This window comes from Eutrema salsugineum, unplaced genomic scaffold, assembly GCF_000478725.1.
Source record: "Eutrema salsugineum unplaced genomic scaffold, Eutsalg1_0 scaffold_15, whole genome shotgun sequence".
Classification (NCBI taxonomy): domain Eukaryota; kingdom Viridiplantae; phylum Streptophyta; class Magnoliopsida; order Brassicales; family Brassicaceae; genus Eutrema; species Eutrema salsugineum.
The window spans coordinates 1,204,167-1,221,251 of NW_006256867.1; the positions used below are offsets into that span (position 1 = coordinate 1,204,167).

The 17,085-nt window shown below is 36.0% G+C and overlaps 3 protein-coding genes and 1 pseudogene across 4 annotated transcripts; 2 read left to right on the plus strand and 2 right to left on the minus strand.

The window, feature by feature from the left end:
• Positions 1–364: 364 nt before the first annotated feature.
• Positions 365–3,920, plus strand: LOC18021826 (protein spt2). The gene is given in 10 exon segments (XM_024158375.1): positions 365–673; positions 1,323–1,375; positions 1,461–1,684; positions 1,775–1,831; positions 1,833–1,890; positions 1,976–2,177; positions 2,279–3,102; positions 3,195–3,328; positions 3,430–3,513; positions 3,614–3,920. Coding segments are annotated over 9 exon segments (1,698 nt in total). The 5' UTR covers positions 365–673; positions 1,323–1,357; the 3' UTR covers positions 3,711–3,920.
• A 237-nt stretch (positions 3,921–4,157) lies between these two features.
• On the plus strand, positions 4,158–7,358 carry LOC18021827 (probable sphingolipid transporter spinster homolog 3). The gene is made up of 16 exons (XM_024158329.1): positions 4,158–4,300; positions 4,530–4,661; positions 4,808–4,909; positions 5,005–5,109; positions 5,199–5,274; positions 5,364–5,438; positions 5,540–5,642; positions 5,719–5,781; positions 5,863–5,935; positions 6,014–6,111; positions 6,197–6,273; positions 6,356–6,469; positions 6,548–6,667; positions 6,747–6,875; positions 6,965–7,043; positions 7,142–7,358. Exons 1-16 carry the CDS (start codon positions 4,158–4,160, stop codon positions 7,228–7,230), a joined length of 1,578 nt encoding a protein of 525 aa, XP_024014097.1. The 3' UTR covers positions 7,231–7,358.
• A 70-nt stretch (positions 7,359–7,428) lies between these two features.
• LOC18021828 (histone-lysine N-methyltransferase, H3 lysine-9 specific SUVH6) lies at positions 7,429–11,037 on the minus strand. 2 transcript variants are annotated; one of them, XM_024158327.1, is made up of 2 exons: positions 10,864–11,037; positions 7,429–10,151 (listed from the first exon to the last, which is right to left on the minus strand). In XM_024158327.1, exon 2 carries the CDS (start codon positions 10,096–10,098, stop codon positions 7,582–7,584), a length of 2,517 nt encoding a protein of 838 aa, XP_024014095.1. In that variant the 5' UTR covers positions 10,099–10,151; positions 10,864–11,037; the 3' UTR covers positions 7,429–7,581. The 2 variants fall into 2 exon arrangements, with proteins under 2 accessions (XP_024014095.1, XP_024014094.1); XM_024158326.1 differs by having other exon boundaries at positions 7,429–10,256; positions 10,864–11,031.
• Positions 11,038–13,685: 2,648 nt separating this feature from the next.
• On the minus strand, positions 13,686–14,462 carry LOC18021829 (annotated as a pseudogene).
• Between the last annotated feature and the right edge of the window lie 2,623 nt (positions 14,463–17,085).

A 17,085-nucleotide genomic window follows, 5' to 3' on the forward strand; every position in this document is an offset into this window, starting at 1 on the left:
AACAACTCAATCTAGCTGTTAATCTAATTATACTTGGATACGCGTCATTAATTTAATTTTTTTTTAAAATATATGAAAATAATTGTGAATCTATGATATAATGATGTATCATCTATCTTCTATACAGATTAAAATTGAAATACTTTTTCCCTGTGGACTCTCGCCGGTGAAACGGTTTATCGGCGACGGAGAAAAAGTCTCAGTTTCACTCATTCTTTTACCAAAAATAAATAAAGAAAAAGGAAAGCAAATCGCTAAAATTTCTTACCATCCAAACCGAAAAAGAATCCTAATTTAAGAAAAAATAAATCATTAATTTATATACTTTCCCATTTATATCAGATATGCGAGTGAGAAGGATTTGGATGCATGAGAGGCGCAACATGGCGCATATTAGCAATAGACCTTTTTGTTTCTGGGTCCTTCGGTTTCCTTTGTTTTCCTCTTTATTCCTTCAAAAACCTAAGCCCACGAGAGTATCCTCTCTTCTCCTTCCTTGCCCCTTTTTATCTCTTCGCAGCTTCCCTTTTTTCGCAGATCCACACAGATCTTGGCTCTCTCGCCGTACTGAATCAATCGCTTTTTTCTCTCGATCAGAATCGTCAGATCTCATCGATTCACACCGATTTTCTCGTTTTTCCGTCGGTTTTCTTCGATTCCAGGTCAATTCCAGGTAAATTTCGATCAGATCCGTCGTTTTTGACTGTTTTCCGGTGGATTTGTTTGAGATCTGTTGTTTGTTTTACATTTTCTGGGTTGGGTTCGTTGGTCGAGATTGTTTTCTGGAAAAAGATCTGTTTTAAATCGAAAATTATTGGATTTCAATCGATGATTCATGTTCTTAACTTCAGATTCATTTGGAAATTTTGTTTTTTATTTATTTGCTAGATCGGTTGGATTTATATGGTTGAGAAGAATTTCTGGAAACGAGTTTTGTGGGTTTTCTGTTTTTGGTCAAAACTCCGATTTTTTTATCTCGATTTCTATCGATTTGATCTAAAATTCGGATTCATCGTGAAAACTCTTTTTTTTTCCCGTCTCTTTATCTCTGGGATTTGATCAAATATCTGCCATTTTCTCATTAAAGTTCGTCAATTTCGTTTTTTTATTAATCTGGAAACTCGTGTTGTGGATATTTCTGTGTTTGAAGTACGATCTCGATTTCTACGGATTTCTGATGAATCTCGTTCTTAAAATCGATTTGTAATATCTTCTTGTTTTCACAAACTTTGTTTGGATATGGAAAAAACCGAACTTTAGCATTAATTTTATGTCAAAATCATGTTGAAATAAGCGTCCTTCAATGGGGTTTTTATTTTCAGGAATCTGGTAATTGGTAGGCTAACTTCCAGCAAAGATGCAGGGCTATGAAGAGGTAAGATTTTTTAGCTGTTGATTTTCTTCTGAATTCGCTTTAAGCTTGATCTCACACCGTTTAATGTTTGCTAATTCAATTGCAGGACCTTGATGAGGAAGCTGGGTATGACGACTATTACAGTGATGACGATGGATTAGAGCAGGAGTATGAGGATGAAGAGGAGGAAGAAGAAGAACCCCCAAAGGAAGAATTGGAATATCTTGAATTGCGCCAAAAGATTAAGGATTCAATCAGGAAGAACATGGGAAAGGGAATTGCGAATCCTCAATCTTCACAACAGAAAAGAAGAAAACTCCCTTATAACGAGTATGTGGTTAGCTATTAATCTCCCTTTTTAGGTATTAATACATCATGGAATGTGTTTTGATTTAGCAAATTGTGTGTGTGTTTCTGCAGCTTTGGTTCCTTCTTTGGTCCATCGCGGCCAGTTATTTCCTCGAGGGTTATACAGAAAGCAATCCTTGATAGACATTGAGCTACGGACAGGTGCAATGTCGAGCTCGAACCAAACTGTATGTACCTCAAAACCTCCCTTTTCTCTCCACATTATATCGTTTGAAATGTTTTTGCTGATGGAAGTATTTGTGTGGTGTGCAGAAAAAAAGACCTGTTCCGACAAGCGGTTCAGGCACTAAAGATGTGTCTCATGAGAAGCGGCCTAAGGTTGTGAATCAGGTGAGGAGGAAAGTTGAGACTCTCAAGGACACAAGAGACTATTCGTTTTTGTTTTCCGATGATGCGGAGCTTCCTGTTCCAAAGAAGGAACCTCTGTCTCGGAGTGGTTCATTTCCTAGTTCTGGTATGTTGTGTGTACTAGAAAACTCTTTTTACAATTTGTGATCTTTAAAGCATACCATTTTCATGGAGATAACTTATACAGGTTTTTTGGTGATGTTCAAGAGGCTCGATCTGCTCAAATATCAGCAAGGCCCAAACAGTCATCAGGTATCAATGGTCGAACTGCTCAAGGCCTTCCTCGAGAGGAGAAGAGACCTGTTTCAGCTAATGGGCATTCAAGACCGGCTTCCTCTGGCAGCCAAATGAATGGTTCAAGACCGGCTTCCTCTCTCAGCCAAATGAATGGTTCAAGACCGGCTTCCTCAGGCAGTAAACTGAGTTCGAGATCTGTCTCAGGGAGACCGGCCTCTTCGGGCAGTCAAACGCAAAATTCAAGACCGGCTTCTTCAGGTAGCCAACTGAATTCGAGATCTGTCTCTGGGAGACCGATCTCCTCAGGCAGCCAAACGCAAAATTCAAGACCAGCTTCCTCTGGCAGCCAAATGCAGCAAAGGGCTGCGTCCTCGGTTAGCCAAAGACCAGGTTCCTCGACAAGCCGTCAAGCACCCACCAGGCCGCCTAGTTCCTTGATGAATGGCCAATCAGCTAACCGGAATGGCCAACCGAATTCTCGATTAGATCCCCATAGATCAGCTCCTGCGAAAATGTCAGTGGACCAGAGGAAACAGATGGGTAGCAGCAATGGAGTTGGTCCTGGTCGCTCAGCGCCCACGTCTAGACCTTTACCATCTAAGATGTCATTGGAGAGAAAGCCCTCCATCTCGGCGGGAAAGAGTTCCCTTCAAAGTGCTCAGAGACCGTCCTCCTCGTCGAGACCAATGTCATCTGATCCCAGACAACGGATGTTAGAACAGAGAAAGGTTTCTCGTGACCCTACCTCATCCCGATTGATCCCGAAACAATCAGCGCCTACCTCGAAACACCAGGTATCATGATTTTTCCACATCTTTCTTTTTTTCTCTGTTTGCCAAAACAAAACCGAGCAAAGTCACTAATTTGTAAAGTAACTTGTACACAGATGATGAGTAAACTGGCGCCCAAGAGACCTCCACCGCGTGATATAGATGATGTTCGGAGGCCGTTAAAGAAGAAGAAGCCTGCAAGATTGTCAGAGGATGATATAGCAATGAACATGATTAGATCAATGTTCAAGTACTGCTTCGAACTTTCCTCCTACTCTGTAATCTAATTCATTACTTCTTTTTTTAAGAGTTTTTTTCCTGACACTTGTGGGTTTTGCGTTTCCATCTCAGGACCGATCGTTTTGCTGGGCGTGACGATGATGACCGAAACATGGAAGCAAACTTTGATGATATCATGAAGGAAGAGAGACGAAGGTACATCTAGATTTTGATCATGATTTTCATTTTGTTTGTTTCTTCTATATATTAATAGAATATGTTCCTTAAACGGTTGATGTGGAATTGTGAAATGCAGTGCGAGAATCGCAAGGGAGGAAGATGAAAGAGAAGCTATGCTCGAAGAGGAAGAAGAAAGGAGAAAAAGAGAGAGAAAGAGGAAGCTGAGCCGTTAAAAGTTAGAAGAATCATTTGCTCTTCTTTGTCTTCTTTTAGGATTTCAGATATTTTCTTTATAGTGTTCTCTCATTTAAATCTCTCTCTTTTGCCGCTTTGAGGCAAAAGAGTTTAAACTTTTCTTTTTGTATTTTTTTGTTCTCTTTCAAACTATGGATATTTTGTTCTTGGAATTGTACAATCAGTAATAATATCTTTATTTCGGTCACTTCAGGCATCTGCCGGAATTTTCTTGGTAACCTTCATAGTTAGTGAAAGTTGATTCCTTTTATTTTCTGAGTAAAACCAGAGAGGATGATAAAGAAAAAGAAACAGAGAGAGAAAAAGAATATCTTTATTCACGTGGAGTTGCTTTTTAGTTTAGATGAATTTCTCAAAACTTTTAGTAAGTCCAATAAGATGATCTTTGTGATCCTTTTGTCTCATTTTCTTCTCTCAAAGATCAAATGGTGACCAAAGAAGAAGATTGTCTTCCTCCTGCAACGGAGCCATCGAGACGTTATTCTCCTTCTTCTTCTACTCCTCTTGCGGAGTTAGAGACTGTTCGGAGCTTAGAAATCGTCGAATCTTCCTCTCTGTCTCCCGTTTGGTATGTGATTCATAGCTTTACTCTTCACTTTTCCTCTATGCCCGTCATGAAACGGAATTTGTCATTTTGAGAACTCCCCTTATCCGCAATATGAAGAAAACGATGCAAATTTGAAAGCTTTTTCCCATGATTTTGGATTACCATGAGTCTGATTTGCCTTTGTTCTCTGAATCTCATTTGTGATTTGTGTGTTTAATATCTTTGCATTTACTCAAAACCCTTTTTCCAGGTTACTGGTGATCTTTTGCGTCATTAACTTGTTAAACTATATGGATCGAGGTGCGATAGCTAGCAATGGTGTAAATGGAAGTAGCAAGAGTTGTGATGATAAAGGCAAATGCACTACTGCAACTGGAATTCAGTAAGATTTTATGATTCTGTATAGAATTAGGATAGTTATTCAATATTTACGTTTTCTATATGTTGCTTATCCTAATATAATTATGATTGTCTTCAATGCTTTAAAGTTTTTGTGAATGTTCTCTAATGTAAAGTTGCTTCTTTTAGGGGACATTTCAATCTAAGTAATTTCGAAGATGGTGTATTGTCATCTTCATTTATGGTTGGACTTCTTATTGCATCACCAATCTTTGCTTCATTAGCAAAAAGGCTAGAAACATTTTCATTTTCATTTTTTTTTTGGCTCCCTCTTTCAAAGCACAAAATAATAAGCTTATTGAAGTGGTGTATTGTTTTTAGTGCAGCTTCAATCCATTTAGACTTATTGGAGTAGGCTTAACTGTTTGGACAATTGCAGTTCTTGGTTGTGGCAGTTCCTTTGCCTTTTGGTTCATCGTCTTATGTCGTATGTAAGTGAGTTTTGTTTTTGGTAAAAGATATGATTTTGACTTTGCTTGTTCCAAATTTTGAATTTTGGTACACCATTGATTACTCGTAGGTTCGTTGGTGTCGGTGAAGCTTCTTTCATTAGTCTTGCAGCCCCATTTATAGATGATAATGCTCCTCATAAACAGGTTTCATTTTTGTTTTATGGAGTCAAATGCACCATTTCTGATTAATTTCGTATCTTTTTTCTCTCTGTTAACCTTTTTCTTTTCTTCAGAAAGCTGTGTGGCTTGGTGTGTTTTACATGTGTATACCAAGTGGTGTTGCTCTGGGCTATGTCTATGGCGGATACGTATGTATAAAACGTCTATGTTGCAATTATAAGTTTATAGAGAATTATATTAAGAGTTCAAACTGTTTAGCATTCCATGATTCCTTTTTGTTTGATTATAGGTCGGAAAACATTTTAGTTGGCGGTATGCGTTTTGGGGAGAAGCTGTGTTAATGGCTCCATTTGCTGTTCTTGGTTTCTTGATGAAACCGTTGGAGCTAAAAGGTTTTAAGAACACATTTTGTCTTCTGTATCAAGCATGAACTGTTAAAAGATACTGATCTAAGAAAATTGAAAACAGGGTTTCCGTCTACTAAATCAGTAACGACGGTGAAATCAATTGAAGTAATGGCTTCATCAGTAGGTAATCTTTTTATCTCTCTTCTATGTCAATGAGAATTTGCTATGGTTATACAGTTGTGCAGTGAGACTTTGCCTTTTGCAGGACCAGAGACATCGAAAAACAAAAATGATCTTCAAGCTGGTAATGAGATTGAGGTTCCCATTGAAACTTACAAGTGAGTTGATTTCATTATCTTAATTTTCTTCCATATGCTTTGTAGAGTTTATCAAATCTTTTACTTCAACTTTGGCAGGTCAAGTCAAACGAGCGTAGTGTGGAAATCATTTACTCAATTTGCGAAAGATATGAAAGATTTATGTAAAGAAAAAGTCTTTGTTGTTAACGTATTAGGTAAAATTTTCCTCTTACTCTCTCATATTCATTTCTTCTTCTTGTTAGTTATCTTCTCTGTTGATTGATACACTTACCTTGACAGGTTATGTATCATACAATTTTGTTATTGGAGCATACTCATATTGGGGACCAAAGGCTGGTTATAATATTTATAAAATGGTGAAACAGTTTATCAATCTTTCATCTTGAGGGTTTATGAAAGATTCAAACTTTTGTTCTGATAAGAACTGTATCTTGACAGAGAAACGCTGATATGATCTTCGGGGCAGTAACTATCATTTGTGGGATTGTTGGGACATTATCAGGAGGCTTTATACTTGATCGCGTCACAGCAACAATTCCAAATGCTTTTAAGGTGAGAAAAGCTTGTTCTTCTTCGTTTTCGGATTTAATCAGGTTTGTATCAAACCCTCTTGATCTTTTTTGGATGCAGCTCTTATCCGGAGCAACTTTTCTCGGAGCGATATTTTGCTTTACTGCTTTTACTTTGAAGAGTTTATATGGTTTCATTGCTCTCTTTGCCTTAGGAGAGCTTCTTGTGTTTGCTACACAGGTAAATTTTTTTTTAAAAAAACTTTGAGCCTTAGTGTTGTTGCACCATCAATAATTGTTTCGTCTATCTTCTTTTTCAGGCTCCTGTGAATTATGTGTGTTTGCATTGTGTGAAACCAAGTTTAAGACCATTATCTATGGCTATCTCTACCGTCGGAATTCACATATTTGGCGATGTTCCTTCTTCGCCTCTTGTCGGTATTCTTCAGGTAAAATAATCTCTTCTTTTCCCATCTCCAATCCTGGAAAAACAGAGTTCTTGGGAACCAAAGTGCTTCCATTAATGTTGTATGTGCAGGATCATATCGAGAGTTGGAGAAAAACAGCGTTGATTCTTTCATCGATTCTGTTCTTAGCTGCTGCAATATGGTTTATAGGTAAAACTAATCTCAATTCTTTAACCTGAATAATCGCAGAAGAAGGCTGTGTGGTCCAAATCAAGAACTTGTTTTTGTTGTGAATATTGTTTTGCCAGGGATATTCATAAACGGTGTAGACCGGTTTAACGAAGAAACTGAAACTGAGAACCAGAGGAGGCACGAACAATCGATTCCAACTCCATAAATACTTTAGCAAAAATAGGAATCTGTTTGTACATTGTACAGTTCCAGAAGACCAAAACACAATGGCATATCACTTTTACCAAGTAGAACATTCATCAAGTTTACTCGAAAAATGATTCCACTATATACTCCAAATGTCTTCAAAATAACAAGTAGAAGACACTAAACATTCATTAATCTTTTATAACTAGCTTTTTAGCGTTTTGTTTTGTAAATATACTCAGCAAAAACATTTCCACCATTAGATTATCTTGGTTTTAGACAATATTCAAACTTACTTCAAGTCTAAATGTAACATACAACAAGAGGAATCTGATTAAAAATCAGGGAATATTTTTTTGAGGTGAATAGATCAATAGAGTCTACCGGTACAATCAGAAGAGCCACAGTAGCAAATTTTCTTCTTGATATTACCGTTGAGGTCACGTACCTCATCGATTTTGTAATTGTAGTGGTAAGTGAGTTCTCGAAGCGGAGGTATATTGTCCATGGCGAAGAACATCACGTGATGGAACCTCGTGTCTTCATGATCATACATTACGTCTTGTGCAAACAGATTCGGCGAGCAGCTATGGTTTAAAAACCTCCCAACATTCCCTTTCTTTGCAGCATCAATAGTGAACCCGCTCGTCTTATCATCATCATCATCATCATCATCTTCATCTTCTTTCATGGCCTGTGTCTCGGGCATTAACTTCGACATCCCTTCCGCTAAAGTGTTATCATGTTTTTTCCCAATGTCAAAGAGATACTCGTCGTTACCGATTCTTCTTTCCGCTTCTTTATCCTCTAAAAGCTCACCTACGTATTCACATATGAAGCTACCCGAAGGAATCGAGCTAAGCGATCTCACTCCCCAACCTCTTGACTCTGTTTTGAAGATCTCAAGCTTGAACTTGATCCCTCGCTGTGTGACTCTTAGGTAACAAGAAGGAGGGCATTTGCAGTGCGGGCCACACTCGTAGACTAAGTTCTTGAAACTAACTAAGGCTCCATCGTAGTTGTAAGGTATCTCACCTCCGTTTTTCGCCACGCAGGCGCAGTTTCTCGTTTCAGTGCAACGTGTGGTGCAACCACATGCCTTTGGAGGGATTGGTCTGCACCAATCCGGGTATATAATTTTAGTCGTGTAGATGAACGGAGGAGGTTTCTCGTCGTCGATTTCGTTCACTGCGCAAATAGGCAACCTCTCGTGCCCTTCTGAGATGTCAAGTCTGCACAGACCTTCCCTGTGTTCCGACCTCTTTGTGTTCTTCACCACTTTCCATGAAAGCTCAGGTTGTCCAGGCATGCGTCTAAGTTTAAACTTGAAGACGAGCTTCCCGTGTGATCCTGTTTCTTGCCAAAACTCTTCGACGACATATAACCCGTCGTAGACATAGTTCCCACCTTTGGCAGAACCTGATGATTCCAAAACTGCCTTCTTGTTGCCTCTTATGACACGCACAGGGTTCTTCTTGTTTATGCTGTTTGCTAAAGCTAGGTTTCCCGTTACAAGCTTTTGGTCTTCGGGCTGTTTTTCATCCACTCCTCTTTTGCTTTTTATGATCACATTTCCGCCTTGACCCGTGTAAGTCAAGACATCAGAGTTATCAAGCTCGTCATCGTACCCTCCAGAGGCTACAATACTCGTCGCATAGATTTCACCATCGACCTTCATATAGTCGATACCTCCTTGACTTGGTCTGTGTATACCAAGAATGTTCAGCTCCATCCTGTATTGAAACTCATCACCAACTTCAACACCAGGCACAGTTCCCATGATCTGATTACCAGTGTTGAGAAACTTCCCTTTACTCTTGAGGATTTTAGAGGCCTCGAAATCTACTCTGAAATTCTTTCTTTTGGTAGGCTTTGCTTCTTCCTCCTGCAAGAGTTTTCTACAAGCTCCGTAGAAAAGACGTAGAGTTTCCTTGACTTTGTTCCGCATACTATCACCGCTGCTTGAACCAGTTGGACGCGAAGGAAAAATGTCGACATGTAATGTTTTAGGCCGTCGGACTGGTTCCTCTGGATCCGGAGTTTCCCTCTCACGCGGAAATGAGCTCCTCTTCTCACCGTTCTTCTTCAACCTAGATCCTTCGCCATACTCTCGACTGGTCGTTTTGGTAAGCTTCAAGGGTTCATGAAATGCAATCCCTTTCTTTGCCTTTCTTTTGCTAGAGCCAGACCCTGACTTCTCAACAACCAATCTCTTCTTCATCGACCCAGTTCTGTCGATGTTTTGCTCACCAGCAACAGGAACCAGCGCCGCATTCTCACCATTACTATTTGGCAAACATATGGTTAAAGGCTGAACCTCCACCGGCTCAACCATAGGTACATCACTTGTGTTCTCCGGCAGCTTCACATCTTCTAATGCCAACATCAATGCGTCAGATTCCTCTTTCATTGGCTCCTGTTCCGGTTCAGGCGCGACTACCATGTCATTACAAGGCTGCTCACCAAAGGGTTTCAACTGATCATCATCTCTCTGTCCCAAGTTTTCTTCCTCTTTAGCTGAAGACTCAGCCTTAGCTTCACAAGACCTTAGCTGTTCATCAAAAGGTTTCAACTGATCACCATCTCTCTGCCCCAAGTTTTCTTCCTCTTTAGCTGAAGACTCAGCCTTAGCTTCAGAAGACCTTAGCTGTTCATCAATAGGTTTCAACTGGTCATCATCTCTCTGTCCCAGGTTCTCTTCCTCTTTAGCTAAAGACTCAGCCTTAGCTTCAGAAGAAGACCGAGCATAGCCGTCATCAGCAACATTCCCGTTCTGGCAAGGCTTGGCTTCCGTTCTTGGTCTGAGCCTCATGGCATGGGTTCCACAGCCAGGTGGGAAGTCTCTAACCGCATAAACATTTCGACGCTTGAACTTTAGCCGGGACATAACATCGGCGATGCGGCTACTGTTCTGCAAACCGTTTCCTCCTAGTTTCTCCTCTGAAACATTACCATTGCTCAGTTTTGATGACTCTGTATGTACCATATTTTCCACTACCCCCATTCCAAAACTCATCAAAGAGAACCAAAATCACCAGATTTGTACTGAAACAATGAACAAATTGAGAAATACCGCATCACAACCTCCCACATTCTACCACACAGATTTTTTTTTCTAAAAAGGAACGTTCAAATCTTAGCAGAGAGATCTTTTTTTTTTTTGTTCAAAGCAGAGAGATCTATAAATCAAGTTTAATATAATCTCCTCGACCACAAGACGAAGTATGAACTATTCAAAATCCATCAATCATAACATAAATTGTTAATCCATTTCCAGGATTCTAAGCAGATGTAGACGAAGCGTTTATGAAGAAAACTTCACCAGTCTGGTTAATGAGAAAATTGAGAAAACGTCATTAAGCTTCTCACATACAGAGAAACAGATTTTTCAAATCCTATTAAGCTTCTCGACTACAAAACTAAGTATGAACGATTCAAATTCCGAAGAGTTTTAAATACAACTTTTTTCATTCAGAATTCAGGATTCGAAGCAGAGATTTCACGAACCCCAAAAATTCGAAATCATGCAGGCAAATATCACCATCTCCATCAACAGAAACCGCGTAGGAAGAGATTACAAAAGATCAAATTCGCGTCTCAGAGCAACGAAAGAGGAGGAAACAGATGAAATTAAGAGAGAGAAAAGTTATACCGATGAAGGAAGGATCGCAAATGGTGGAAGGAGATGACGATGAATCGAATTCGATTGGCCACAACACGTTCGTGAGTAGTCGAATTTCGGAATTCGAATTCGAATTAGCTCATATCGTGTTGTTTGATTTGATTGAGCATTCGAAGGAAACAAATGACAAATTTTGCGATTTGTTTCCTGATTTTTTTGTTTTTTCCAGAAATGAACAACTTTTAACGTTGCAGGGAAAAAAGAGTAATTACAGTGCGACGAGTTACTTATTACCTTACTGATAACAATGACTGTGTCACGTCACAATATGGGGAAGGAAACGTGATCGCTATGTGATTTCGGATAAAAAAACTACTTGAAAGACCCAATTATCATTAATAAATCTCAATTAATTTTGATGGGCGATTATTAAGTTTAAAGTTTAAAGAAAAACTGATAAGAAATTGGGTTCTCTCACGAACAATGTTTTTAAAACCGGACCGGAAGACAAACCGGAACGACCTCTGGATCATGGGTTAACTCGGTCCGACCGAGTCAAACCGGGTTCATTGTATTTATATCCTATATATTTTATTTTATTAAATATATATATATATGATAAATAAATCTGTGAGTGACTAAGTGTATATTAGCTTTCAATGTTGTTGCTACTTTTAGGTTTTGTTTATTACATACTCTACAAGAAAAATAAATCATAGAAAATAAATTTATTTGCTCAAAAAAATATATATATTCACAATAAAACCCTAGAAAAAAAATTACTTTACATCTTTTACCTTTCTTCTCCAAAAGCCGCTGTTCCCATCTCATAGTTTCATTATCACCCTTCTCCTTCTACCTTCTTTTTCTTTTCTCAAATTTTAAATTTCTCTAAAATAGTTTTTCTAATTTTCTTTTCTTCCTTGCAATTTCTTTTTTTGTTATTCTTCACAATATCGTTATATATAAATAGTAAGGATATCAAACTGAATCAGAAAAAATCAACACAAAAAGAATAACATTCAAAAAACAAGAGAAAAAAAACTGTTCAAAAAACACCAAAACATAATCGTGAAGAAAGAGATTTTTAAGTTTTTTTATAATTGAACCGGGTTTGATGTGGTGCGACGGTTTGCCGGTTTCCGGTTTTCTAGCAGTTCAACCCGGTTTTCACCGGTTTAAATATTTATGGGTTTTATGACTAACCCAACCCGCATTTACTTCTGGTTCATGGTTCAACCTGGTTGGACTGTCGGTCCGGTCCGGTTTTAAAAACACTACTCACAAATTTACAAAATTAAATACAAACTAAGGATTAACCCGCGCTGTAGCGTGGGTGATATTTTTTTAACCTTTAATTACATTAAATAATTTTTGCAAAAACAATTATTTTGTGAAAACAATTATATTTTAAAACAGTTATTTTGCAAAAATAGTTATTTTGTGAATTTTATAAAATAAATTGATTTGTATATAGAGTATTTTTTTTTGTTTGAATTATAAAAAATGAGTTAATTCATATATAAAGTTATTTTATAAGCAAGTAAAGAAAAATAAGATGTTTATTTAACCCGTTAGCATTAGACTAATATATTATAAAGCTAATACACAAAATATTATAATATTATAATCATCAAATTTAATTTACATTGTTTAATAACTGAGTTTTATAATGTGTCTACAAACTATAAAAAACAGTTTTATCTTCTTTAACTATATATGTAAATAAATATAATATACACTTTAAACTTAGGTTGATATAAAATTAATTAAAATACAAAAAACTATATTTAGTTTTAAAAAACAAAATATAATATCTAGTAGATTAAATATACCACCCTTTTAAAAAACTATTATTTTGTATTGCGAGATTTTTTCGCTAGATTTTAAAAAATTAGAATCATAATCCATTCATATTGAACTAACCCGTTTACTTAACATGTATGTACTAGATTAAAATATAAAATTAATTATAATATGCACCATTTGATAACTCTCACTTCACCATAAATTTTTTAATTAAAAATCAATTTTCTCATATCAAATTTTTGGTAAAAATAAGTAAAGTAATTATCTTATAACAAATTATAGTAAAAAATATTTCACCACTTTTTATATCATAACTTTTAGTCTTGATTTTTATATTATTTAATTGTAATTTTTTTTATTTTCACGTTTTTTTTAACTTTATATACTTTATGATATCCTTTGAAACAAAAAATATAAAACCTATTATATTTTTGAATACAAAAATTTAATAAGAAATATACTCTATTAAATGGGAAACAAAGACTTTTCATATTTTTTTTAATAGATATAAAAGACAACTATATCCTTTTTTATTTTAATTATTCTTTGTTACTTGTAATGGCATATCATGTAATATTTTTATAAAATAAATATTTTTTTTTAATGTCTACTTAAATAATAATATAGAGATTCATATATGCAAAATTGCAAATACCGCTAATTCATTTGCAGATTTCTTTGAATCAGAAGGCTATATTCAACTTTATTTATAGATTCAGTAACGAAGAACTTCTAATTAAGCATACCATCTATTCCTAAGATTCTTATTTTTTGTATCCTTAGAAACATAAGCACAAGCAGATGCATGAGCGGTCTCCAATTTTTATAAAACAGATGAACATAAATAAATTAGAGAGCAAATTTAAAAGTGAAAGAAAATTGAAAAGATAGTCCGTATAGAATTGATTACAAAAAAAACAAACAAAACAAGGTGAAATTGAGAAAAAAGAAAAAAGAAAAAGAAAAGCAAAATTACATGCGTTTTTAATGAAAGAAAAAAGATCACAAAACGTAGAAAAAGATTACAAAACGTAGGACGTACATCATGACCACTGTAATGACCCAATCATACAAAGAAAAGAGCAATATGTCTTGTCCTCCCATTCGAAAACTACTTTGTGTGGAAAACGGTCTTCATCATGATCAAGCTGATCATGATTATAGCAGAATGGTTGAGACTCGATATTGTTGGGAAGAATATGAAATTCTTTATTCTCAAACATTATAGTTTGACCAGGTTTCTGCATATACGGTTCTCTCCCAAGCAAACAATGAACATGAAGAGTGATGCAGCAGTCATGGCATTCATAGAACCCATCTTTACTTGATATCTTTCTTTCGCATACATCACACCAGTCTAATTGATCTCTTCCGTCTTTCCCATTCTGAAATGTGAGAAAATGTTTGTCATACTCATACTTTGCTCTGTATGGTAAAGTAACACATCTGAAGCATATAACATAATCACATTCGATGCAATTTAGTTTTCGAAGAGAACTATGTTGCTCTTGGCAAATCTGACAAGTTGCTTTCCGTTCTTCTTCTTCTCGGTCTAAAGTTAGGAATAATGGATGCTCATGGCCTTCATAGTCAAACGGTTCAGAAACCAACGCACACCTCATGTCTAGGCTGCAACCTCCAACTTCATAGACGAAACCACAGCTTTCGCGATAACAAGCATCACACTTAAAGAAACCTTTTGAGAATTCTTGCTCATCACTGGAAACTTTAAGCGTAAGTGGGCGGGGATGTAAAGCATGGTGTATTTTGCAAGGAGCATTCACACATGCTTCATGGAGGACAAAGTTACATCCATCCATACACGAATAATAATTACCCTCGTAGATTGGAAGGATGCACGCTTGACAAAACCTGTCTTCATCGTAAACTATGCTGATCTCGAGTTTTAAATGATGGCCATGAGAAAAATGGAGTATTATTCCATCAGCTATCGTCTCATATGGCTCGACAATTATTTCAGGTTCCTCAGGTACTCCTTCGAGATCCACTCCATCCCACACGTCACTCCGCAAAGCACATTTTGTATGAACAAAATAGTCACTACATTTGTCGCAGCAATACCCACCACAACTGTTGTCAACCTTTTCATAACAAACTCTGCAAGACCATTTTCCGGATGGACGAGAAGGGCTAAAAGAGATACGGTGGTGGTGACGAAACCATAATTTTATGACATATGGGATATATATACAATACTGATGGACTACGAAGACGCATCGATTACATACATAAGTGGGAACAGATTTTTCAATGAGGCCACAAACATTGCAAAGTAAGGAATCTTGTTTGGCGAATAAGGTGAGTTGGTGGGGATGGCTTTTTGGGTGGTCTATAAAAATGGGTATTGGTTTCATTGCACAAACCGGATGCATACTAAGTTTGTAGGTGGGACAATGATACAGAATGCCAAAGAGATTTTCTTTGCAACACAAGCAAAATAACTGGCTGCTGGAAGCCCTGGAATAAATGTAAAGTTGGAGAGAAAGAAAGGGATAGGAAGGATGTTTGATCTCAAGTGGAGATTCCACACATTCTTTGTGGAACATATCATCACATGTGAGACAGATATAATAGTCTGTGCCAAGCTTTGAATCTAAGCATGCACTGCAACGGAATTGATCATAATCAGGTTGTTTATCGTTGCACCAAAAGATAGGGACAACAGGGAGCTTACAGATATCATCATCGCAGTTGGAATCATTGCAGTCTGAATCAGGCAAGTGCTGCTGGACTTGTTCATCAGTGTTGTGGAAGTGAGGAGAAATCTTGTACAGGAGAAATTCATCATGAGGATTTTTCTCATTGTGAGCTTTGTAACGTAAAAAAGGACAGAGGAAAAGAGGTTGAAGAGGAGGGAGGTCGAGATCACCGGAATTAATGGATGATTCACCGGAATATATATAAAATGTCTTTCCATCGATTTCTTCCTCACGAAATACACCAACGGAACTCATTTTTGCTACTAAGACGATTTGAGTAGATTCTTCTCCTTCTCGGTAATCTCCTCCCCTTATTTAAATATATGATGATAATATATATATACAACTTAAAAAAAACAGCTAAGCATGATATTATTATGTCTTGTTTTAACAGCTAAGCTTGATATTATTATAATTATTTTTTGGTTAAAGTCTTTGTTATAGAAAATTCATTAATTATTACTTTTTCCCATTCTCGATCTCGTCTTTATTTATTGATTTGTATTCTTTTTATATATCCTCCATACATTATATTTAAAAAATCAGATAGATAAACGTAAAAAGAAACTGTCAATTGTAATTGTATAATCAATTGGCTCATTTTAAACCCGAGATACCTATAGGATTAAAGGCTTAATGATATCTATCTATCTATATAATTATTTGTATAGTGATTTGCTTACTTATCGCGTTTACAGCGATTTTCAGAGTTTTTCGCTTACGTGTCAGCTCCAGAATGAGTTTCAGCTGCAAAAAGACCGTTTAAACTCATTTAGCAATTACATGTCATTTTTTATTGGTTCTTATCTGATGATGTGTAAAAAAAAACTTAAAACAAACCGGTTTAAATTATTATGGTTTAATGTTTTATTTCGCTGTTCAAATCAAACCGTTTCTAAAGTTTTAGAAAACCAAAATTTAAAAAACAATCTAACAAAAAGTTAAAAAGGATTCTATATCTCTAACTAATTGAATATCACTAAAAAAAGAAAATCATCTTCTAAATTGTTTAACTCCTTCCTTCATCTTCGAATAAGTTCGTATGATACTTCAAAAACTATGTCTAAAATATATAGAACAGTGATCAAAAAATTTTAAAACAATTTAAACTAAATTATTTGAATATTAATATGTTTTTATTTACTTTCTTTACACTTTTTTACGGTCATTTCTTCAAACATTAAAATATAAAGAAATCTAATAAACAAATATACTCAACAACATAAAATAAAAAAACAAATAAATCCAAATTACTATTAAATTTTCAAACAACCAAGTAAAAAAATTATTTCTTGCGTGGGCAGAATCACTAGTTAGTGTGAATGATTACAATATATATACACGATGTACTAGGGATTATGTAGAGAACTAATGACAACTATATCCTTTGCATATATGACTCTAACAATACCTGTTTCATAAAACTAACACCTGACTAAACTATTTGTTTACGTTACTAAAGCCAATATAATGTGTTAAATTGGACTTTTTAATTTCTTTCATATTAGTAATATAAAAAAAATTCTTACTATTTCAACTAATTAAAAAAATTTGTAGTATGCGATTTTCATACATGTTCTATGCGTTAGACTTAAATCACAACAGTTGTTTATTATGTTAACAAAAAGTCAAACAAAAATACTTGTATATATCTAAATCTTTCTTATATGGCCAGTCAAAATAATGTTACGTTTTACGTTTTTATATCCCTCGGTTTTATAAG

Bases quoted from the DNA above. Each gene is read 5' to 3' on its own strand.
- LOC18021827 (XM_024158329.1), top strand. From the start codon at position 4,158: ATGGTGACCAAAGAAGAAGATTGTCTTCCTCCTGCAACGGAGCCATCG. The intron at 6,470-6,547 runs GTGAGAAAAGCT...TTTTGGATGCAG, and splicing joins CAATTCCAAATGCTTTTAAG to CTCTTATCCGGAGCAACTTT. The intron at 6,876-6,964 runs GTAAAATAATCT...TTGTATGTGCAG, and splicing joins CTCTTGTCGGTATTCTTCAG to GATCATATCGAGAGTTGGAG.
- LOC18021828 (XM_024158326.1), bottom strand. From the start codon at position 10,227: ATGAGTTTTGGAATGGGGGTAGTGGAAAATATGGTACATACAGAGTCA.